Below are 24887 nucleotides of genomic sequence, written 5' to 3'. Positions count from 1 at the left end.
GTGCCCAACCAGTTCTGTCCCATCCGAGAATCGAACACAGGAGCCAGGAGTGTGAGTCAAGATCGAACACAACTGTACTACGAGATCCCTATTTAGCAATACCTTGCATTGTAACAAAAGGACCACAGGAGGCAGGTCAGAGGTCGTTCAACTTTTTAAGAATCAATCTAATCGAGAGAGAGAAAGAAAAGTAGGATCACACCATAAACTAGAATATATATGATTTCCAACCGGCGTGAGCCAGGAGGGCAGCCTAGCACCACCCCGCCATTATACACTCCTCGCCCTCTTGTGGGGAACACACAGGTCAAGGGTAACATGTCGTCCCGTACACCAACCAACATTTGTGAAAATATATAGCGAAACATTTTATGACAATAACTAAATTTGGATTATTATATAACAATGAAAGGCCATATATATATACCTCATATACTCAGTTTCTAATTCAGACGAACAAAACCGTCCTCATATACCGTTGTTTCATCCGGACCCACTAGAGTGTAAACCAGCAACAGGAGAACCGGGTATACTGCAGCTATCTCTTCGGTTTTGGTTTGGTGTGGAGATTAAGGCCTTTGAACCCCTGGAAGGTTATTAAAAACCACCGCAATACCTTACTGACCAACAACACATGTATATATGCACCGAGTAGCGGAACACAGGTGTGTATACTGTATACCCCGTACAATCTTGTGTGACCGGGACACCCCTTAACAGCTGCTCGGAATGTGGCAACATTCGTCATACATTAACATAAACAGTAAAAAACACAGTCGAGAATTATCTGTAATTAATGACGGGAAATAATGTGCTAGGCTGTGTGAAATAATGTGATACATTGATGGAGGCTGTAAATATTCACCAAGGTAGAATAATCAGTGCAACATGGATTTTTGTAGTTTTACTTAAAACAATTATTACAATACTAGATAGACTCGTTTCCTTTAAAGTAAATGAAGCATAGTTAAATAGATGTTAATTGTGCGTATGTATCCTACTGACACTTGTTCATAATCAAATACTGACTAACCTTACTTGCTCACTGGATTATCCAGAACCGCAGTTATATTCCAAATACTGTATAGCAATCTGCTCTGTTACAATTTATAAAGTTTAGTTTAGTTAATTTATTATGTACCCCATACCTATCTTGTGGGCGGTAGTGGAAAGGGTTACAGAGTCACATAATGGGCTCAGGGACTGAACCCCACAATTCATTTAGTTAAGCAAGTTACAATCTTGATGACCTAGTTAAAAAATTCAATGCACATCGTCACATCATTAATGGGTTCGAGATCGACCACAAGTACAGTTTCTAAATTAAGCAACTGGCATATGTGAAGAACTAGTGTCACAATTGATATGTTTGTCCTACACACCGCCCCCCATCCAGTGGGCAGCGGTGGATAGGTTACAATCACTTAGTTACTACCTACAGTTAGCAAACTTGGGATATTTGGTTAAGATTTCTGGTAGCAGATCATTTTGAATGAAATATTTACACATCTTTGGAACATTTGTTATAGAAGCAAGAACCTCATACTACCAATTATAAATAACCTAATTGCTGCACAGAGTAAAGGGTCTCGAATCTCCTTTGTATGGATACCTTCACACATAAATATAACCCATCATAATGAGACAGACATTGCAGCCAAATTAGCGTGCAACAAAGATGAAGTTGAATTTGATGTACGTATCCCCATCTCTACTGTAAAAACTATATTGATCCAAACATTCAGGTCTGATAGGAAAGAAATTACTGACTCCCAACGACCTGAAAGGACTAGTATAAAAAGCTATGATTTGTTCAGATATGAAACCTATATATATGGGCAGCACAAAACGTCCACCAGACTGTGCGACACAGTGGTTGCAAGGATCAGGTTGGGTTACCGTTACCTGTGGCAGATGGCTACAGATGACGGATCTCCCAATCCTGAACACTCCAGGTGCAAACTCTGTGAGCAGGAACTGCGGCATGATCTCCCACACTACATCACCGAATGACCAGTTATTAGACCTTTCAGACCAGTTGGCATGAGGTACCTGGAGCTTTGCAATTACAATATTCACTCTCGTATTCTTGAAGATATCCTCACAGTGTACCCAAAATTTACCAGTGGAGGCTACTAACCATATGGCCCTGTATGACTAACTATCCTGCAAGATGGGGACTTTTATTATCACTGCTACCTTATTCACTCTTGTGCTCATGATATCCTCATAACGAACTCAGAGTCTGTCAGTGCAGACTACTTATCACATGCCTATGTATGACTAACCATCCTGTGTGATATTTTTTTAGCATCACGTAGCTAGCTTTTTGACACACTATGCTCCCCTTCATATAGTCTAGGGTAGCTGCACAAATGCAGATGTACCTAATCTATTAATAAAAAAAGTATCTGAATTCGTGTATCTTTTCGCACTCCATCACATAGTAACGGGAAGGGTGCGAATAATTTGTTTGACACAGTTTACATTTGGTCAGGTCTACAGCAGATAATGAGAATTCCCAGAGATACTTAAAACCTAGTCTAAAACGAGCAGTAGTAACATCTAGAAGTCTGCTGATTTTAATGGATGATCCATAGATGTGTGGCTCCTCTTGCATGATAGTACGATGATATATGGAATTACTGGTGTCGATTTCACTTTCACCCGCAATGACGTAATGAGGCTGCAGACGTAGCCCCAACGTGCAGGGCTTTCTCTCCGATAATCACTGACGAGAATGATCTTTCGCGGTCGTCTAGGGCAGCCCTAGACACGGGTTTTCCCTGGCTCCGATTAATCGATATTGTTATCCCTGATATTTCAACCAATCCCAGAGTGACACGTGTCATCTGCCCTCTCATTGGCTGAAAGACTTGCGGAACAAGTAAACACGCCCGGAAAAGCCTAGGCAAAAAAGACTATTTTTTTTAGCTTTTTAAATGTAAACTCAAATATAAATAAAAAATCAGCGTCTAACATAATACATCCAAGACTATCACAAATGTATATATTTATAAGTATATACTGGTTATTGTAGGACTCATAGCCTAAAGAAGCTGATATAAAATCAAAGTTAAGTAGCCTAGTCATAATATCGCGTCAATCTACATATATAAATTTATTAAAGTAAGAAACAAAAACTGCCACCGCGACATTAAGCGAAACTGGCGTACATATGTTTCTTACAAACATCAAAATACAAATGAGAGTTGTTTAATCAGCAGACAAATCCCACACGCTTGCTACTTTGGCAGTGATCATACAGCACTGCTGCTGTGCTCTCTAAAATAACCCATTAGCAACGCCAGAGACTTTTATGTGACTAGAATACACAAAAGCTTTGTCAAGAGACTATAAGTTATTAATTCATTTTGTGATTTAAATTTAAAAGAATAAAAGTTTCAGTATTATGGCATTATGAAGACTATGTGGAGGTTTTCACCAGAATAAACAGTGCCTGGGTTAAGTATGTTTGCTGTGAAGCATGAGAACTGCCTACAAGCTGTTAACACATGGCACCTACTAGCAGTTGCCCAGGGGCCCCATGAGGCTAATTTGTTCGTGTGAGAACTCTTGGCAGAGTGGATAATTACTCCCCCTCTCGCCTGGGATTCATATACTCTTTCAAATGTTATTTATAATATAGATAATACGTACATAACTAACGGTAATTCTGCACTTTAGCGGACCGTATAGGCTCATCATCTGGGTAAGGATACATCACAAAACATCCACATAACAGTAGGAAGAATACATCAACATCACAACAGTAATTCCCTCTTCTCTCTCACAAGAGATAGTGAGGGTGTTACTCAATTATTTACTACTAGTGATCGAGGCCCCCCAGGTCGAATTACTAACCCCTCCCAGGATGCAACTCCACAACAAGCTAACTCCTGAGTAGTTAGCTGTATGTATGGATATGCTGCCCTATGATGTATGCTGCCATATGCTGTATGTATGCACATGCTGCCCTCAGGGCAGCATACTTGGCCCTCTCCTCTTTCTCATCTACATTAATGACCTTCCAAATGCCTCTCAACACCTCAAAATAATTCTATTTGCTGATGACACAACCTTCATTTTCTCCAGTCTTGACCCTCTTGCTCTAAATGTCACAGTGAATACTAAACTAAATAAAGTCCATCTTTGGCTAACTGCCAACAAACTCACCCTTAACATTGACAAAACTTTCTATATTTTGTTTGACAATAAATCCTCAAATCAAATTAATCTAAGAATAAACAATATACATATTACTAACAACGTAGATGGCAAATTCCTTGGTGTTCTCATCGATAACAAGCTGAATTTCCAGGGACACATTCTAAATATATCAAAAAAAGTTTCTAAAACTGTTGGCATTCTTTCTAAGATCAGATATTATGTACCTCGCCCTGCTCTGGTGACCCTCTATTACTCTCTCATCTATCCTTATCTCAATTATGGTATTTGTGCTTGGGGTTCTGCTACACAAAATCATTTACGTCCTCTAATTATTCAACACAAAGCTGCTATTAAAACAATATCTAACTCTGGCCCCAGACAGCACTCGGTATCCTTACTGAAATTTTTGAATATGTTAGATATTAAGTCACGACACTCCGGACTAGAAATGCTCTACAAATCAAGGGACCCAGAATGTGGAATGACCTCCCCAATCATGTTAAAGGCTGTACCTCTCTCAACCAGTTTAAGAGTTCACCACCTTTGTCTCATATGAAATATTTTACTATTTACATTTTGCCGTCATGTGAAAATAATAAACGTGTAAGAGAAAGCTGCTACAAGTGTTGCTTACCCTAAGCAACAAGTGTTGAATTTGAAATTTTAAAGTAAATAAGCTAGTCCTCAAAGATTTTTCATTTTCTTTACTGCCAACATAAAAGAAAATGAGAATTAGGACTAACTAATACAATAACTATAACACAATTTGTATTCAAATTGGCCTAAGTATTCATATGATTTATGTTTGTTGGGGACAGGAAACGTGTACTTAGGCTTACCGACTTCCCCACAAAGTCAACTACCGGCCTATTTCAGAATGCAGCCAACAACAGTCATCTGTCTCCTAGGTACAAACACAAATATTATTTTTTTATTCATAGATGTATGTTTATTACATTTATAGCTGGGTTAGTTTACATAAGTTTACTGAGAATTATTGACTTAAGAAAAAAGTCTTAAAACAACATAATATGAAAGTCTGATGATGAGAATGCAATGTAAAGGACTAACTACTTGTCCACACACACCACTACTATCCCAGACTACTGTCCACCACAGTATATATATATATATATATATATATATATATATATATATATATATATATATATATATATATATATATATATATATATATATATATATATATACTGGCTGCCTGTCCCCCGACACAGTGAATTATTATTAATTATAAAGAGAACAACTCACTAAAATAATAACTTGGATGAATAATACAAATTATATGGCTGTAGTGTCCGGGATATATGGCGAGTGGAGGAACTGACAATAACAAGACGCAGGAGAGTGGAGCAAGAGGAAGGGAGGGGGGGGGAAGGGAAGAGAAGGAGTGGAGGAGAGAGAGAGAGGAGAGAGAGTGAGAGAGGAGGTGGAGGGGACTCGACGGGTCTTGTATGACTGGGACTCCTGCTCAATGGGGGACCAAAGGGCCCTGGCACAGGGGCGGTTATTAGACAATTATTGGCTTATAGGCGCCTTCCTCCCCTCTCTTATATGTCACTCCCGCGTCACTCACGCTGCTCCACACACACGTACGCGCACGCACATACATACCCACACACACACATGCATACCCACACACACACACACACACACACACACACACACACACACACACACACACACACACACACACACACACACATACATACGCTCACACACACATACCCACACACACATAATCACCCTCCCCTCCCCCACCACACACACACACTTAGGGGCTACGGTGGCTGTGTAGATAGCACGCTGGGCACGTAATCTTGTGGCCCGCATTCGATTCCCGGCGCCGGCGAGAAACAATGGGCAGAGTTTCTTTCACCCTGATTCTCATTATCTGCGGATGTAGACCTGACCAAATGTAAACTGTGTCAACAAAATTATTCGCACACCCTCCGTCACTATGTGATGGAGTGCGAAAAGATACGTGAATTTAGAGACAATTCTATAACCAATGTTCCAGCGATGTGTCAATATTTCATTCAAAATGATCTGCTACCAGAAATTTTAGCCAAATATCTCCAGTTTGCTAACTGTAGGTAGTAACTGAGTGATTGTAACCTATCCACCGCTGCCCACTGGATGGGGGGCGGTGTGCAGGACAAACATATCAATTGTGACACTAGCTCTCCACATATGCCAGTTGCTTAATTTAGAACCTGTACTTGAGGTCGATCTCGAACCCATTGTTGATGTGATGACTTATATTGAATTTTGTAACTAGCTCATCAAGATTGTAACTTGCTTAGCTAAATGAATTGTGGGGTTCAGTCCCTGAGCCCATTATGTGCCTCTGTAACCCTTTCCACTACCGCCCACAAGATGGGTATGGGGTGCATAATAAATGAACTAAACTAAACTTTCACCCTGATGCCCTGTTACCTAGCAGTAAATAGGTACCTGGGAGTTAGCCAGCTGTTACGGGTTGCTTCCTGGGGAAAAAAATAGTGAAAAAAATAGTGAAAAAAAGTGTGAAAAAAATAGTAGTAGTTACAGTTAACTGATTGACAGTTGAGAGGCGGGCCGAAAGAGCCAGAGCTCAACCCCCGCAAGCACAACTAGGCGAATACAACTGGATGAATACATCACCAATAGGTGAGGGTGGCACATTTAAATGTCCTTGTCTGACTAACTGTTCAATTAAAGTAGTTAAGGCAGTTCCAGCTCCATTAATTTTATTTACTTTTGGGTGGATATAAATAGTTGCCTCGTATGGGCCAATAGGCCTCCTGCAGTTACCTTTATTCTTATATTCTTAAGTTCTTTTACCCAGGACGGCGAGTTTATTGGGCAGCGTCACTCATCCTGTGAGTGGACACACCGCCATAGTGACAGTATTGGGCAGCGTCACTCATCCTGTGAGTGGACACACCGCCATGGTGACAGTATTGGCAGCGTCACTCATCCTGTGAGTGGACACACCGCCATAGTGACAGTATTGGGCAGCGTCACTCATCCTGTGAGTAGACACACCGCCATAGTGACAGTATTGGGCAGCGCCACTCATCCTGTGAGTGGACACACCGCCATAGTGACAGTATTGGGCAGCGTCACTCATCCTGTGAGTGGACACACCGCCATAGTGACAGTACTAGCCAGCGCCACTCATCCTGTGAGTGGACACACCGCCAGTGACAGTATTGGGCAGCGTCACTCATCCTGTGAGTGGACACACCGCCATAGTGACAGTATTGGGCAGCGTCACTCATCCTGTGAGTGGACACACCGCCATAGTGACAGTATTGGGCAGCGTCACTCATCCTGTGAGTGGACACACCGCCATAGTGACAGTATTGGCAGCGTCACTCATCCTGTGAGTGGACACACCGCCATAGTGACAGTATTGGGCAGCGTCACTCATCCTGTGAGTGGACACACCGCCATAGTGACAGTATTGGGCAGCGTCACTCATCCTGTGAGTGGATACACCGCCATAGTGACAGTACTAGCCAGCGCCACTCATCCTGTGAGTGGACACACCGCCATAGTGACAGTACTAGCCAGCGCCACTCATCCTGTGTGTGGACACACTGCCATAGTGACAGTATTGGGCAGCGCCACTCATCCTGTGAGTGGATACACCGCCATAGTGACAGCATTGGACAGCGCCACTCATCCTGTGAGTGGACACACCGCCATAGTGACAGTATTGGGCAGCGCCACTCATCCTGTGAGTGGACACACCGCCATAGTGACAGTACTGGGCAGCGTCACTCATCCTGTGAGTGGACACACCACCATAGTGACAGTATTGGGCAGCGTCACCCATCCTGTGAGTGGACACACCGCCATAGTGACAGTATTGGGCAGCGTCACTCATCCTGTGAGTGGACACACCGCCATAGTGACAGTATTGGGCAGCGTCACCCATCCTGTGAGTGGACACACCGCCATAGTGACAGTATTGGGCAGCGTCACCCATCCTGTGAGTGGACACACCGCCATAGTGACAGTATTGGGCAGCGCCACTCATCCTGTGAGTGGACACACCGCCATAGCAGCATGTACAACACTCCCCAATAGGAAGAAAACCCGCTGGGTTGTTCATCCTGTCACTTGTACCCAGACACAGCTGGGACTGGCTTAACTGTCTCAAGTGACTGTAAAACAAGGGATCAGTATATATTACAACCCTCAAGTTTACGCTATCTTGCGGACGCAAGTGGACGAACCATTTAAGGTCAGTGTCTATATCTGACAAAAAAGTGGTTTCGTAAGTGAGTGTGTGGGACTTATTACACGACAACCCGTTCTCGCACTTTCGTATAGTCAATATTGACTTATTAAATACGTGCATATGTGACATACTAATTTATGGTATGTCACAATAAATTAGTATGTCACATATGCACTTATTTAATAAGTCAATATTGACTTTAAGAAAGTGCGAGAACGGCTTATTACACGACACATGTTGCAAGTGTATCTTAGAGTGTCACAGTGTCTCGGGTAGTGGTCCTTCTCATCCACAGATGCCAACTGGAAGGAAAACCGCGGCGACGTGACCATCCTTTCCTGGTTCGATACCACTCACTGTTCTCTATATCAGCTACTATTCCTTTGTTTTCTGTGTTACCTCGAGACTCTGCAGTGCCGCTCTGAAGTCAGTGCGTCACTGCTCGCCTTGTGTTTCTTTATGTCATAACAATAGAGGGAACTCTACTGGTGTTCAAGAAACGTGGTTCACAATCATTGGCTTTTCTTCACTGTCATCTTGGAAGGCATTATTTCTGACTAGCGCGCACGCTGCTGGAGGCCCACCATCAGTAAGGTTAGCACACCCATCTTGAGGTTATCTTGATATGATTTCGGGGCTTTAGTGTCCCCGCGGCACGGTCCTTGACCAGGCCTCCACCCCCAGGAAGCAGCCCGTGACAGCTGACTAACACCCAGGTACCTATTTTACTGCTAGGTAATAGGGGGCATAGGGTGAAAGAAACTCTGTCCATTGTTTCTCTCCGGCGCCCGGGATCGAACCCAGGACCACAGGATCACAAGTCCAGCGTGCTGTCCGCTCGGCCGACCGGCTCCCATCATTATAGATATGGTTCATGGCCTGCTTCTCTATTAATTTCAAACATGGTAGTTTATTCCACAGATAAATAACTCATTCCCACAGCTGATCACACATGTTTGGCACCGTTTCCTTTCACCTGATGCGTCTATTCACCTAGCAGTAAGTAGGCACCCAGGAGTTAGGCAACTGTTGTGGTTTGCATGTTGAGGAATATCAATAGTCAGCCTACGAGGCTTCCTGTACCTGGCACCGGTACACGAAGTTACCAACTTCCTGGTCAATTAGTTCAGGCGGTGTGGGGTCATCCAGCGGAGGGACCCCACAAGGCAGGCGGTGTGGGGTCATCCAGCGGAGGGACCCCACAAGGCAGGCGGTGTGGGGTCATCCAGCGGAGGGACCCCACAAGGCAGGCGGTGTGGGGTCATCCAGCGGAGGGACCCCACAAGGCAGGCGGTGTGGGGTCACAAGCATCGGGACCCCACAAGGCAGGCGGTGTGGGGTCACAATCATCGGGACCCCACAAGGCAGGCGGTGTGGGGTCACAATCATCGGGACCCCACAAGGCAGGCGGTGTGGGGGTCACCAATCATCGAGACCCCACAAGGCAGCGCTCACCCTGCCAGTCGTGAGAGGTCCACATATAACACTATCTGACCAACTAATCATCCAGTAATCCTTCAGTAACTCTCAAGATAACCTTCCTGTCATGCACTGTGACGGTGAACGAGTATAGTGATGACATACATGTTCCCTGACCCGCTGAACTACGTACAGACACAGTAGCTGTACTGTAAACATCACTAATAGTACTTAGTACTGTGCATTTCTCTAGGTCACAGAGTGCTCTGAAGGTCCGTCTGAGCCCAGGACACAAAAGTCCCGGTGCCCTAAATGAGCTCAAGGTTACCATTGGTCGCCTGGCCTAGAGGAGCACCAATCCGGGATGTTTGAGGCATCCTGACAGCCAATCCCAGTTGAGTAATGCTTGTCAGTAGCTAATGAACATAGAGAGTTGAACTGGACACGTCGGTTGGTTTGAACAGTGTGCTGTTGCCGAGGGCGGATCAGCACTCTGATGCGGGCATGAGAGAGGTGTACCATGCGCGGACTGCATCTACCCTGTCTCCTCCACCCTTCTGGTGAGTCGCTGACCAGTACTGATAACGACTCTGCTTCTGGTGAGTCAGGGAGAGTACTGATAACGACTGTGTGCTTCTGATGAGTCAGGGAGAGTACTGATAACGACTCTGTGCTTCTGGTGAGTCGGTGATGAGTACTGATAACGACTCTGTGCTTCTGGTGAGTTGCTGATGAGTACTGATAACGACTCTGTGCTTCTGGTGAGTCAGGGAGAGTGCTGATAACGACTCTGTGCTTCTGGTGAGTCGCTGATGAATACTGATAACGACTGTGCTTCTGGTGAGTCGCTGACGAGTACTGATAACGATTGTGCTTCTGGTGAGTCAGGACGAGTACTGATAACGACTCTGTGCTTCTGGTGAGTCGCTGATGAGTACTGATAACGACTGTGCTTCTGGTGAGTCGCTGATGAGTACTGATAACTACTCTGAGCTTCTGGTGAGTCGCTGAGGAGTACTGATAACGACTGTACTTCTGGTGAATCGCTGATGAGTACTGATAACGTCTCTGTGCTTCTGGTGAGTCGGTGATGAGTACTGATAACGACTCTGTGCTTCTGGTGAGTCGCTGATGAGTACTGATAACGACTGTGCGTCTGATGAGTCAGGGAGAGTACTGATAACGACTGTGCTTCTGGTGAGTCGGTGATGAGTACTGATAACGACTCTGTGCTTCTCGTGAGTCAGGACGAGTACTGATAACGACTTTGTGCTTCTGGTGAGTTGCTGATGAGTACTGATAACTACTCTGAGCTTCTGGTGAGTCGCTGACGAGTACTGATAACGACTGTGCTTCTGGTGAGTCGCTGATGAGTACTGATAACGACTCTGTGCTTCTGGTGAGTCAGGACGAGTACTGATAACGACTGTGCTTCTGGTGAGTCAGGACGAGTACTGATAACGACTGTGCTTCTGGTGAGTCAGGGAGAGTATTGATAACAACTGTCCTTCTCGTGAGTAGGTGATGAGTACTGATAACGACTGTGCATCTGGTAAGTAGGTGATGAGTACTGATAACTACTCTGTGCTTCTGGTGAGTCAGGACGAGTACTGATAACGACTCTGTGCTTCTGGTGGGCTGGTGATGAGTACTGATAACGACTCTGTGCTACTGGTGAGTTACTGATGAGTATTGATAACGACTTTGTGCTTCTGGTGAGTCGCTGACGAGTACTGATAACGACTCTGTGCTTCTGGTGAGTCGCTGATGAGTACTGATAACGTCTCTGTGCTTCTGTTGAGTCCGTGATGAGTACTGATAACGACTGTGCATCTGGTGAGTCGCTGATGAGTACTGATAACGACCCTGTGCTTCTGGTGAGTCAGGACGAGTACTGATAACGACTTTGTGCTTCTGGTGAGTCGCTGATGAGTACTGATAACGACTCTGTGCTTCTGGTGAGTCAGGACGAGTACTGATAACGACTCTGTGCTTCTGGTGAGTCAGGACGAGTACTGATAACGACTCTGTGCTTCTGGTGAGTCAGGACGAGTACTGATAACGACTCTGTGCTTCTGGTGAGTCGCTGATGAGTACTGATAACGACTCTGTCCTTCTGGTGAGTCGCTGATGAGTACTGATAACGACTCTGTGCTTCTGGTGAGTCAGGGAGAGTACTGATAACGACTGTGCATCTGGTGAGTAGGTGATGAGTACTGATAACGACTCTATGCTTCTGGTGAGTCAGGGCGAGTACTGATAACGACTCTATGGTCATATTGAACCAAGGTGAGTACTAACAGCTCCTGGCGAGCAAGGAGTACTGGCGACAACTCCGCACCTCTGATGAGTACAGAGCACCATTGCCACACTGAAGGCAGGTGTGTACAGCTGAAGGCAGGTGTGTACAGCTGAAGGCAGGTGTGTACAGCTGAAGGCAGGCGTGTACAGCTGAAGGCTGGCGTGTACAGCTGAAGGCAGGCGTGTACAGCTGAAGGCAGGTGTGTTCAGCTGAAGGCAGGTGTGTACAGCTGAAGGCAGGTGTGTACAGCTTTCCAGCCAAAATCCCATTGATTTGTTTATTTCGTACTATATATAATAATTCAATAAATTCAGATCCATCTGACTGTTATGGGTCATTGCAAATTTTATGCAATTTGTTGTTAGTTGATGAAGGCGTTGTATAGCACTGTCTGCCTCCTGCTGCTCCGGCTTATTAAGGCCAATTTGCTGTGTTAATTAAGCTTAAGGCGATAGTGACTTAGGCGGCTTCATTCTTCTTCTTGGTCAGCTTTTACGTTATCTTGAGATGATTTCGGGGCTTGGGGTCCTCGCGGCCCGGTCCTCGACCAGGCCTCCTTTTTGTTACACATCCCCCAGGAAGCAGCCCGTAGCAGCAATTAAACTCCCAGGTACCTATTTACTACTAGGTGAACAAGAGCATCAGGATGAAAGAAACTGCCCATTTGTTTCCGCCTCCACCATTGAACCCGGAACCTCAGGACTACGAATCCCAAGCGCTGTCCACTCAGCCGTCAGGCCCCCGTCATTAAAACTATACATTTCAACCTAGACGGTAGACTCGTTCTCTGTGTTCCCGCCTTTTCTCCATCTAGTTCTCTCCAGCAACACATCGCATAAGACGTCAAAATCCCCCAAAATTATGATGTGCTCAGGAGGCCTAGTCGACGACCGGGCCGCGGGGACGCTAAGCCCCGGAAGCGCCTCAAGGTAGGTGCTGTAAATCGTAGTGGCTTACTAAATTGACGGTTGTTGTTGTTTAAGATTTGCTACTTGGAACAAAAAGTTCCAAGCAGCACAGGCTATGGTGAGCCCGTAGAAATTGACGGGCTGACCCGTTTCCTGCTCCTGGGGCCAAGGTTAGGTTAGGTTTGGGCAGTTTAGTACTTTTTTGTGACGGGGCAACTAGAGAGAACGGGTTGCTTGGCCAGGAGGTCCCGGGTCTTGGCCAGGAGGTCCCGGGTCTTGGCCAGGAGTTCCTGGGTCTTGGCCAAGAGTTCCCGGGTCTTGGCCAGGAGGTCCCGGGTCTTGGCCAAGAGTTCCCGGGTCTTGGCCAGGAGGTCCCGGGTCTTGGCCAAGAGTTCCCGGGTCTTGGCCAGGAGGTCCCGGGTCTTGGCCAAGAGTTCCCGGGTCTTGGCCAAGAGTTCCCGGGTCTTGGCCTCTCTTCACATGTCAACTTGTTTAGCTAAGTCTATTCACAACCGAATGATCCCTGATTAGATTCCCGGACAGGAGACGTTTGGACGCGTTTCCTGGCACCTGATGCCTCTGTTCACTCAGCAGTAACTTGATACCCAGAAATTAGTCAATTGTTATGAGTTGTGCCCAGAGGAAGATTAGCTGGTGAGCTTGGGGATATCTGACAAGCTTAACAGGTTTCCTGTCCCAGATAATAGCTAACCATTAGACCTGTCTATCTCTATGTCTATGATAATAGACAGTCTATCTGTCTAACCACCTGTCTATCTCGTTACATTCATTGCCTAGAAAATGTCTCTCTTAATGTATTAATGTATTGTAATTTTTTACCCAACTTGTAAGTCATGGTTTCTTTGCATGTTGCAACTGCTACTCCACAATTCACGAGTCCTTTCAGTACCTACATTACCATCCACTTGGACTGGTCGGTATAGCGACTGTTTGGGTTCCTGCAGGGTCGTCGTTCAATTCCCGATGATCCTAGCGGTTTCAATTTCCAGTACAGTAGAGCGATATCTAGCATCCCGCGGGGTTTCTGGATCCAATGATCAGCCCTTAAATAGGTGGTCTGCCCCTCAGGTTCAACACTGATGGGTATAGGCCCTCAGCCCTTAATACAAGTATGTATTGTATATAATACAGTATGTGACTGTAACCGTTGTCTCCACCAATCACAATTCAGTATAAGAACTGTCAACAGCAGTACGGAGGAAGGGAAGGGAACTACCAGGAGACAGCGCCAAGATATTACGACTATATAGCACTTGGAAAGGATCAGGATAAGGAGTTAGGATGGGACAGGGCAAAGGAATGGTGCCCAACTACTTGGACTGTCGGGGATTGAACGCCGACTTGCATGAAGCGAGATCGTTGCTCTACCGTCCACCCCAAGTGGTTGCAGTACGGAGAAGTGTACACTGTCCACTGGCCAGATGTTTAGTATCTCGCTGTACTGTAGCTCTCCTTCATACATAGGCCTAATGTGTGACTATTGAAGGCCTATACATAAATTTATATATGTATTTTCCTTAGTTTGAGACAAAATTGCCTTAATGAAGTTTGATGATTTATAATAATAATAATAATAATAATAATAATAATAATAATTAATATTTTAGTTAAAAGTACATAAATACAAAGTAAGTTACAAGCAGAATATTGGATTTCTAGAGAGCTAATATATATATTACGCCTAAAACCACTAATAATACTGGACCTTTTAGTTCTTGCAGGGTACTGCAAGAACCCAAGCCTAGTTTTCCCGCCCTAGCCTAGTTTTCCCGCCCTAGCCTAGTTTTCCCGCCCTAACCTAGTTCTCCCGCTCTAGCCTAGTTCTCCCGCTCTAGCCTAGTTCTCCCGCCCTTACAAGCTTCGCCTTTCCTTCTGTCATACCTTGCCTGCGTAAATTTAATAATAATTATAATTCAGCTGAGCTTAGTGACTGGACTTTAGGGTATTGTAGTGACTATAGTAGTGTTGGGTGTCCCACGGCAGGGTTGGTGAGGATGGTGGCGGCCGTGGTGGCGGTGGGGACGATGGCGGCCAGCAGACGGGTGGCTAGGTGTCCGGAGACCAGCCACCGCCCGGACGCCCCTGTACCCTCTGGTCAGTCTCCCGCTCCTCTCTCTCTCTAATATGCTTCAACACCCATTTTTTATGCTTAGTTTGTAATAGATTAAATACAGTACATATAATATATATATATATATATATATATATATATATATATATATATATATATAATATATATATATATATATATATATATATATATATATATATATATATATATATATATATATATATATATATAAGCTAAAAAATAAGCTATTTTATTTTTAATGTCATTTGACAGTCGTCATATTTACAGTTTGGACAGTTACTACCGTCACCTGTCTACATCACTCCCTCTGATGAGTACTCATCTTTGATCAGGCTGCATCACTCCCTCTGATGAGTACTCATCTTTTGATCAGGCTGCATCACTCCCTCTGATGAGTACTCATCTTTGATCAGGCTGCATCACTCCCTCTGATGAGTACTCATCTTTTTGCAAAGCTGCATCACTCAATCTGATGATTACTCACCTTTTGACCTGTCTGTTGTCCTTTTCGTCTTTCAGAACCACAAATGTTTTCCTGTTTTTCCCCTAACTCGCATCTTACAAGAGTAACACTTTATTATTCGTGTTGTGTGCGTGATAGCTGTGCGCGTTGCAAGACTCGTCACGTTGACGCGTCAATATTGATGGTTATGCAAGGCTTGAATGTTGCTTCGTAACGTCTGACTTTTATGCTTGGCGGTGATGGCTGCGTGTTGTGTTGATGGCGTCAGCTGATCGCTACCATGTTTGGTACAACACTTACGTTTTCTATGGATGATTGGCCCGGGAGATTTAAATTCCCCTTAAATAGTTGTTTTTTTATTTTTTTTTACACGTAAGTGGGTAGAAGAGTAAATGACTTCTGACTCTCGTTCGCAGGTTATGAGCTTTTCTTTCTAGTAACTCATCTTAAACCTTACAACTACTAATTTCCACTGAAATTTGACAACCAGGTCCACAATTACTGCTGGGTGAACAAGGGTGAACAGTTAAGGATAGCTGATGGCGAACAGTTATAGGGGGTTATGCTGGGTATGTTAGGTTTGGTTAGTTATATTAAGTTAGGCAAGAACATAACAATATAGGAAACTACACAAATGACTTTTGGTGCAAGCGAGGCAGCTCTTATATGTTCCTCATTCTAATTCTAACAGTGGCTTCGTTCTCGACTTGTTGCTTCTTGATGAATTGTTGCCTCTTGCAACAATTCATGACAATCCCGGGCTCGATTCCATTCCCGGGACAGAAATGGTTGGACATAATTCCTTCCACCTCATGGGGCTGTTCACCTAGCAGTAAATTGTAGACCCGGGAGTTAATAAATGATCCTATACAATGGCACCTACCTCTTTATTCTGTTCAGTGAGTGATGGAAGGAAATTAACATTAAGAAAAACATTTTAGAGATTTGTGCAGCCAGATCTTGCCAGCGTTCCCAACGTCAAGAAATTGTCGTACTAAAGTGCCCTTATCCTAACCTACCAGAGGACCCAGAACAGAAAACGGGACATTGTGTCAATTTCTCAAGCCGCGACTATTTTCTAGTATAACAGTTTTTGGGCTTAGGTATACGTCAAAATGTGACGTTCTATTATGAGAACAGGTCCTCTGGCGGCGGAGCTCAAGTGATAATCTGTATACAAACAGCTCTTAAGTAGTAGAAACATGTTATTGTATAATAATAATAATAATAATAATAATAATAATAATAATAATAATAATAATAATAATATAAATAATAAATCTTTAATACATTCGCATTTGACCTTGCGATATCAAGGAATAACTTCATAAAGTGCTGATCACCCAAAGCACTGTGTTTTGCAGGTGGAGTTGTGTGTATATATAGTTCGCTGAGCAAAACTGCTTCTCAACCAGCCAGGCGTCGTATCCATCTCTAGCTATGATAGCCTATAGTTCTCCCGCCCTAGCCTAGTTCTCCCGCTCTAGCCTAGTTCTCCCGCCCTAGCCTATATAGTTCTCCCGCCCTAGCCTAGTTCTCCCGCCCTAGCCTAATTCTCCCGCCCTTACCTCTATCATACCTAGCCTGCGTAAATTTAATAATATTTATAATTCATTATTTAGGGGTACAGGCAGAGTGTATTCATACATGTTAGGCTTATATCGAGGTCCTCCCTCCCCTCCCAGGGTCGAATTTCTGACCCCGCCCAGGATGTAACCCCACAACATGCTGACTAACTCCTGAGTTCCTACTTACCGCTAGGTGAACAGATGTATTAGTTGATAGGAAATACGGCCAACCATTTCTGTCCCGCCCCAAGTAGACGTATTTCTGAGCTCGAGCGTAACACCGAATTGGGGATTTTTTTTCTGTTATTAAACTATAAAGTAAAATAATATAAAATATAGCAGAGAAGCATAAAGAAAGATGATGACGGAGTTCACAAAAGTGGGCACAGTAGGGGGGTGCTGAGCGGCCCAAGTGATGTGGACCAATTCCTAGGACGTTTAGGAAGGGAATACAGCTTTAAGGTAAGGGAGGTGTACCTTAGGTTAGAGTGCACACATGGGACAGTGAAGGTAAACTACTAGGTAGCAAGGCAAGTGAGGGATGCCTGAGGACATAAGGAGTGCAAGGAGCTAACAGTTGAGGTAGGAGACAGGTGAGTGCAAGGAACTAGGTGAAGGTTCCTAGATGATGATTGATTGATGAAGATCAAGCCACCCCAAAAGGTGGCACGGGCATGAATAGCCCGTAAGTGGTGGCCCTTTTGAGCCATTACCAGTATCAAGAGCTGATACTGGAGAACTGTGGAGGTGCGACTGCACCCTGCGTGACGGGAGATGTCTCCCTGTTCCTGGAATGTTGTTTTTGTTTCAAATTTAGCTACTCAGGACGAAGTGTCCATGTAGCACGGGCTATGGTGAGCCCGTAATTGGTTCCTGGAAGAATATATGATATTTTATAATGCAGTACTTGACGGTGAGTGAGAAGGTGAGGTGTGGTGCTGCAGATGGGACGGTGTGGCTGTACGTGTTCCGGCTCCAGGCGTGCATGTGGCACTCTGGGGTGGGAGCCAGGGCCGGCTACTGGGCCTACGCCGCCAACGGTCAGTACGCCCTCAGGGACTACGCCGGAGACCGGTGCAACGGTCCACTCACCTACTGGTACAAGCTGGGACACACCAACAGAACCAAGACTGAGATTAACGGCATCGTCAGTGGTAAGCCAACGAATAAAACCTTGACTAATAGTTGTTGTTGTTTTAGATTCAGTTACTCAGAATAAAAGTTGCAAGTAGCACGGACTATGGTGACCCCGTAGTGGACTTACCTGGCGCAGGAGCGGGGCTGTGCTTGACTAATAATACAACTATTTTGCATAGACTAAAATACACTTAGGAAGCCTAATGATATCACTTAACTACGGTGGATAAGAGGTTCCTTAATGTTGCAAGAAGCAACAGTTCATCACATTAAAGTCTGATAATAAATGCAATTAATATTTAGACAAATTTAGGAACAAATATTTTGTTTTAATTTAGAATCATCTCTAATTAATTACTGTATTATACAGCATACTTTGTGTCGAGACGAGCAAGGACGACAACCCTGATCCTGACAGTATATCTCAACATACTCAGCTATACTTGTACATGTTGCCTTAGAATTTAACTATTCTGACTCGAATTCCTTTTGTGTGTGTGTGTGTGTGTGTGTGTGTGTGTGTGTGTGTGTGTGTGTGTGTGTGTGTGTGTGTGTGTGTGTTTGTGTGTGTAGAAACTTGAATGGGCTCTGTCTATGTGAATTATTATATATGTTCAGAGTATAAAATAATTAGCTGAAATCCATAATTATCTTTAACCATCTATTAGCATTAACTAACAATAATAACTATACAAAATAAAAAAACAAAATTGTACGAGTCATTTGGTGTGTAATATATTTCCGGGCATTACAGAGCTGGTGCGGAAGTGTTACCCGGGCTACAGACAGTGCTGGAAGTTCATGATGTCCCACTACAGCATGGGTTACTGGAACTGTAACTACTTCACCCACCACCTGGCCGATGCCCTGGGCGTCGTCCACAGCTATCCAAGCTGGCTTTGGAACTCCATGTGGCCTGGCTTCAGCTGCTAGGTAACCCACATACCGCCGTCAACTTCAGCTCCAGACTTAGGCAACAGTCACGGAGTCACAACAGTCACAGTCACCGGACTGGTTGTCTGTGGACCCCACCTGACTGTTGACCACAGCCCTGTAATGCTGAAGGGGGTAGAAATAGCCTAAGCTATTATATCCCTTTGAGATGTATTTTCTTGTCTCAATAAACATATTTGAACATGAACTGCTGATCGTACTGACTGGGGAGTCTCGTGCTTGTCCTCGCTCTCCCTTCACGTGCAGGTTATGGGCAAGATGTCAGTGTCGCCAGTTTGTGTGTGAATTACGGTTGGCATAATTAGCCCAAACATGAGATTAAAACTTTGTGTTATTGAATCATGCGTCATTTGCCATCTCATACGTCTCAACTGACTCAGGACTAGTATTAAATCTCGTGTCTTCACCAAATACAACATTTTTTTTCAGAAAAAGAGTTCAGAATGAAATTGTCATTTAATATTCCAGATAAGCTACTTTCCACTGCCCAAACACAAGGAACGCCGCATCATGCAGCAGGATCGAGGCGCTCATAGTATCCGTTAGGAATGTCATTGAGCGGTCAGATGTGTGCTTGGTACATGAATGAAGACTGAATCAATAAATATTGCTTTGATACCACGTATTTGTATCATTTCATCCCGGACCCCATACCAGCCCCTGGATCAAAACACATTGATTGTAACCATGATATATATGTGCTTCAGCCTACAGTTTAGACCTATTGTCTTGTGTATGACCCTCTGTCCTGCGTGACAGTGAATACCAGCATTATCCTCACTTTAATAAGACTATCAAAATCCTCAGATTAGGCAAAATTGTAATTAATTTTGTCAATAAAGATATTAATAATAATAAATGGATCAAAACACATGAGGCTCGCATACTGTGAGCTTTGACTGACACGCCCGGGGTTAGTAGTGAAATAAACACCGTGGATTTTCAGTGACTTGCTCTGCATCAAATTGGTATTTTCGTCTATGATCTTATAAAAATCACATTAAGTTTGTATACAAATAGACTTGATGTTATGATTCATACACAAAGCTGCTTGCAGCCTATGCCAAATACAAGCGGCGAGGCGGGAAAGAGTTGATACAGTTCACATGCAGTTGAGAGGCGGGACCAAAGAACCGTAGCTCAACTCCCGTAAGCACAATTAGGCGAGTACAGGCCATACTGGTTATTAGTTCTTGTAACTTAACAATAGCTTCTTCATGAAGGAATAAGGCTTCAGTGGCGGAGGAAGGACTACACAATAGTCATTTCTTCCTTCAGGCGGAGAAAGAGGAGGAGGACGAAGAGCTACAGACGAGGGGAACCAGCGAGCCAGGACATGCTAGCACACTTGCTGCATCAAATATATTCACTCTAATACCAAACTCCCTCGTTAAGCTTTTCTCTCATCATTGTCTGACACCATACGATCTCCATATTTATTATTATAACCAAAATCTGTTGCAAAACAGGGAAATGTATGTTCTAACACCCACTACAGACATTGTGATTCTGCAAAATGGTTTATTCGTACCTGGAACGTCTCTCACCTACCTCTCCTGCAGGTCAAGGATATGTTGAGACATATATTTTATATATATATATATATATATATATATATATATATATATATATATATATATATATATATATATATATATATATATATATATATATATATATAGTGAGTCACTTCTGGGGTGTGAGTTTTCAGTTGCATATTGTCCTGGGGACCATTCAGGCTTGTTCGCATTTGTGTTCCTCACGTGTGCCCCAAAGAATGAGGTGATTTGGTAAAATGCTATGCCCAAGATTACTATCCGAGTGCCGGCGGTGGGGTGGTTCAAATAGCTTTGGCTATCACCTCATTTTGTCCGGTCGTGATGGTCAAGTGGATTAAGGCGTCTTGTACATACCAGTTGCGTTGCTCCTGGGAGTATGGGTTCGAGTCACTTCTGGGGTGTGAGTTTTCAGTTGCATATTGTCCTGGGGACCATTCAGGCTTGTTCGCATTTGTGTTCCTCACGTGTGCCCCAAAGAATGAGGTGATTTGGTAAAATGCTATGCCCAAGATTACTATCCGAGTGCCGGCGGTGGGGTGGTTCAAATAGCTTCGGCTATCACCTCATTTTGTCCGGTCGTGATGGTCAAGTGGATTAAGGCGTCTTGTACATACCAGTTGCGTTGCTCCTGGGAGTATGGGTTCAAGTCACTTCTGGGGTGTGAGTTTTCAGTTGCATATTGTCCTGGGGACCATTCAGGCTTGTTCGCATATATATATATATATATATATATATGAAACTGTCAGACCACGAAGGAAGAATTGAAACAGGAATTTCCTTAAGTACTTTCGTATTTAATAATACATCTTCAGAAGGAATAATCATTCCTTCTGAAGATATATTATTAAATACAGAAGTACTTAAGGAAATTCCTGTTTTAATTCTTTCTTCGTCGTCTGACATTGTCACATTTTTCTTCACGTGTTAATTTACGTGATTTACACACACACACACACACACACACACACACACTCACTATATATATATATATATATATATATATACATATATATATATATATATATATATATATATATATATATATATAACTGAAAACTCACACCCCAGAAGTGACTCGAACCCATACTCCCAGGAGCAACGCAACTGGTATGTACAAGACGCCTTAATCCACTTGACCATCACGACCGGACAAAATGAGGTGATAGCCGAAGCTATTTGAACCACCCCACCGCCGGAACTCGGATAGTAATCTTGGGCATAGCATTTTACCAAATCACCTCATTCTTTGGGGCACACGTGAGGAACACAAATGCGAACAAGCCTGAATGGTCCCCAGGACAATATGCAACTGAAAACTCACACCCCAGAAGTGACTCGAACCCATACTCCCAGGAGCAACGCAACTGGTATGTACAAGACGCCTTAATCCACTTGACCATCACGACCGGACAAAATGAGGTGATAGCCGAAGCTATTTGAACCACCCCACCGCCGGCACTCGGATAGTAATCTTGGGCATAGCATTTTACCAAATCACCTCATTCTTTGGGGCACACGTGAGGAACACAAATGCGAACAAGCCTGAATGGTCCCCAGGACAATATGCAACTGAAAACTCACACCCATTATTAAAACTCATTAAGGCGTCTTGTACATACCAGTTGCGTTGCTCCTGGGAGTATGGGTTCGAGTCACTTCTGGGGTGTGAGTTTTCAGTTATATATATATATATATATATATATATATATATATATATATATATATATATATATATATATATATATATATATATATGTATATATATATCCCAAGACCCAAGATATCCTATATATCCTAGAGACCCTCATATCTCTAGTTATAGTCCCTATATATAGTCCCAATATATAGTATATATCCCTAGAGACCCTAGTTATATATCCTAGAGACCCAAGAGCGGCCAGTTTCCTGTTCCAGCACCTTAGTGTCGCTGTTCAGAGGGGAAATGCGTGCTGTATCTTGGGTACGCACCCGACCCCCGAGGAGCTGGACGAGGTCTTCGAACACTGAGTGTTATATTGTTATATAAGTGTGTGTTTTCTGTAAACTGTAGCATTGCAATAAAATCAAATAAAAAAATATTAAAAAAAAAAAATAGGGGTGGTAGGAGAGGAAAAGATTAAAGTATTCAGTGAGAATCTACAAGGTCTTCTCTGAACACTATTTATTTTCTTCTTCGAGGATGTGGGTCCCTTTAATTAAACCAGTGGTGGTACCCGTAAATATATATATATATATATATATATATATATATATATATATATATATATATATATATATATATATATATATATATATATAATGTGTACACATATATATTTGCTTTATTTGAACTTTGTTACAAAAAGGAGTTACATATAGGTTACAAAGATGGTAATAATGTGTGTGTGTATACTCACCTAGTTGTGCTTGTGGGGGTTGAGCTCAACTGTCAATCAACTGGTGTACATGCCGGTTCCCGAGCCTATTAGCCTATTAGAAATCATATCTACATTTGAAACTGTGTATGGAGTCAGCCTCCACCACATCACTGCCTAATGCATTCCATTTGTTAACTACTCTGAAACTGAAAAAGTGCTTTCTAATGTCTCTGTGGCTCATTTGGGTACCGAGTTTCCACCTGTGTCCCCTTGTGCGTGTGTCCGGTGTTAAATAAGCTGTCTTTATGTACCTTATCAATTCCAATGAGAATCTTGTATGTGATGATCATATCTCCCCTACCTCTTGTGTGCTCGCGCTAGAATTATATCGCGATATCCCTCAAGATGAACAACTGACCCTCCCCAGGATGCTACCCCACAACAGTTGACTGAATTTCGGGTACGTACATACTGTTAGGTGAACAGAGCATTAGGCGATGAGCAAAGTAGCCAACCTTTTCTGTCCCGCCCGGGATTCCCGATTAAGAGTCGAAAACGAACCCAAGGAGAAAGATTGATAAAGAAATTGCTTGAGAAAGGTTCCATATCATTATCGAAGCTAGTGCCTGGTAGAGATGGGGCGAGATAAGATGAAATCTTATCTATTAAGACATTATCCCAGCTGTGGAAACCTGCATACCATCTTGTTAGTGGGGATTCCTTTAATACAGGGCACAAACTATATTGGTTTTCTCAAGAGAACATCCCTAAGACTACACGAGCGGAGCCTAGGAGCCCCTAATGGATAAAAACTGACGTTTCTATGACTGCGTAATTGTGAATTTCAGGCGTGGGCGTTGACCCAGACGCCTGCAAGTGACACACTGCAGCGTGGGAAACCTTCTTACTTGGGGAATCTTTCCTGCCACGGTGACGCATCATTTTCTGCATTCCTCGAGAAGATAACACCACAAGCCTCGAGGCTGGATCTTCCCAACATGGTTTTTTTCCAAGGTTTTGTTGTTATTTTTAAATTTATGTATATTGAACAAGTGCTTCAAATAATTTTATTTTTATTTTAAATAATGTTAAGTGTAGCTACGACTACAGCTACATGCCCTGGACTATATCCAATCTTAACTTAGTGCTAGACACCAATGTGTAGCCATCAATGATATAACTTCTCCCACTCTACCAATAACCGTTGGAGTGCCACAGGGCAGCATCTTGGGACTTCTCCTATTTCTTATATATATTGATCTGCCTAATGTCTCTAACATTCTTAAAGCTATATTGTTTGCTGATGATACTACCCTCATCTACTCAAACCCCAACCCACATACACTAAATATTGTTGTTAATAATGAACTAAAAAAAAAGTTCACTTATAGATGTCAACCAACAAACTAACACTTAACATAGAGAAGACCAAATAAGTAAATAAATAAAAGAGGGTAGAAATAACCTAAGTTAGTCAATCCCTTTGAGATGTATTTTATTGTCTCAATAAACGTACTTGAAACAAATCTTGCGCAATTGGGGTGTTTCCTTGACATTGATTAAAACAAATGAAAAGTCTTACTTTTGAGTGCGATCACTTGTCTGATATACAGGCACTTTTAATCGTGGTGTACGTCGCAGTCTGACTCCGCATATTAAGTCAGCTGTCGGTTCCAGAAAATGAA

General features: G+C 43.3%; 1 protein-coding gene across 1 annotated transcript; it reads left to right on the top strand.

The window, feature by feature from the left end:
* Positions 1–10255: 10255 nt before the first annotated feature.
* Positions 10256–19907, top strand: LOC123766494 (uncharacterized). The gene is made up of 4 exons (XM_045755680.2): positions 10256–10401; positions 15056–15166; positions 18140–18349; positions 19087–19907. Exons 1-4 carry the CDS (start codon positions 10362–10364, stop codon positions 19263–19265), a joined length of 540 nt encoding a protein of 179 aa, XP_045611636.1. The 5' UTR covers positions 10256–10361; the 3' UTR covers positions 19266–19907.
* The last annotated feature ends 4980 nt before the right edge of the window (positions 19908–24887 follow it).

The sequence above is a fragment of the Procambarus clarkii genome, chromosome 62 (genome assembly GCF_040958095.1).
Source record: "Procambarus clarkii isolate CNS0578487 chromosome 62, FALCON_Pclarkii_2.0, whole genome shotgun sequence".
NCBI lineage: Eukaryota > Metazoa > Arthropoda > Malacostraca > Decapoda > Cambaridae > Procambarus > Procambarus clarkii.
The sequence above is the reverse complement of the archived record's forward strand: the minus strand, read 5'-3'. Positions and strand labels throughout refer to the sequence as shown.

Coding starts and splice junctions, on each gene's coding strand:
- LOC123766494 (XM_045755680.2), top strand. CDS start 10,362: ATGCGCGGACTGCATCTACCCTGTCTCCTCCACCCTTCTG. Junction 10,402..15,055: donor CTGTCTCCTCCACCCTTCTG/GTGAGTCGCTGA, acceptor GTCCCACGGCAG/GGTTGGTGAGGATGGTGGCG. Junction 18,350..19,086: donor GATTAACGGCATCGTCAGTG/GTAAGCCAACGA, acceptor CGGGCATTACAG/AGCTGGTGCGGAAGTGTTAC.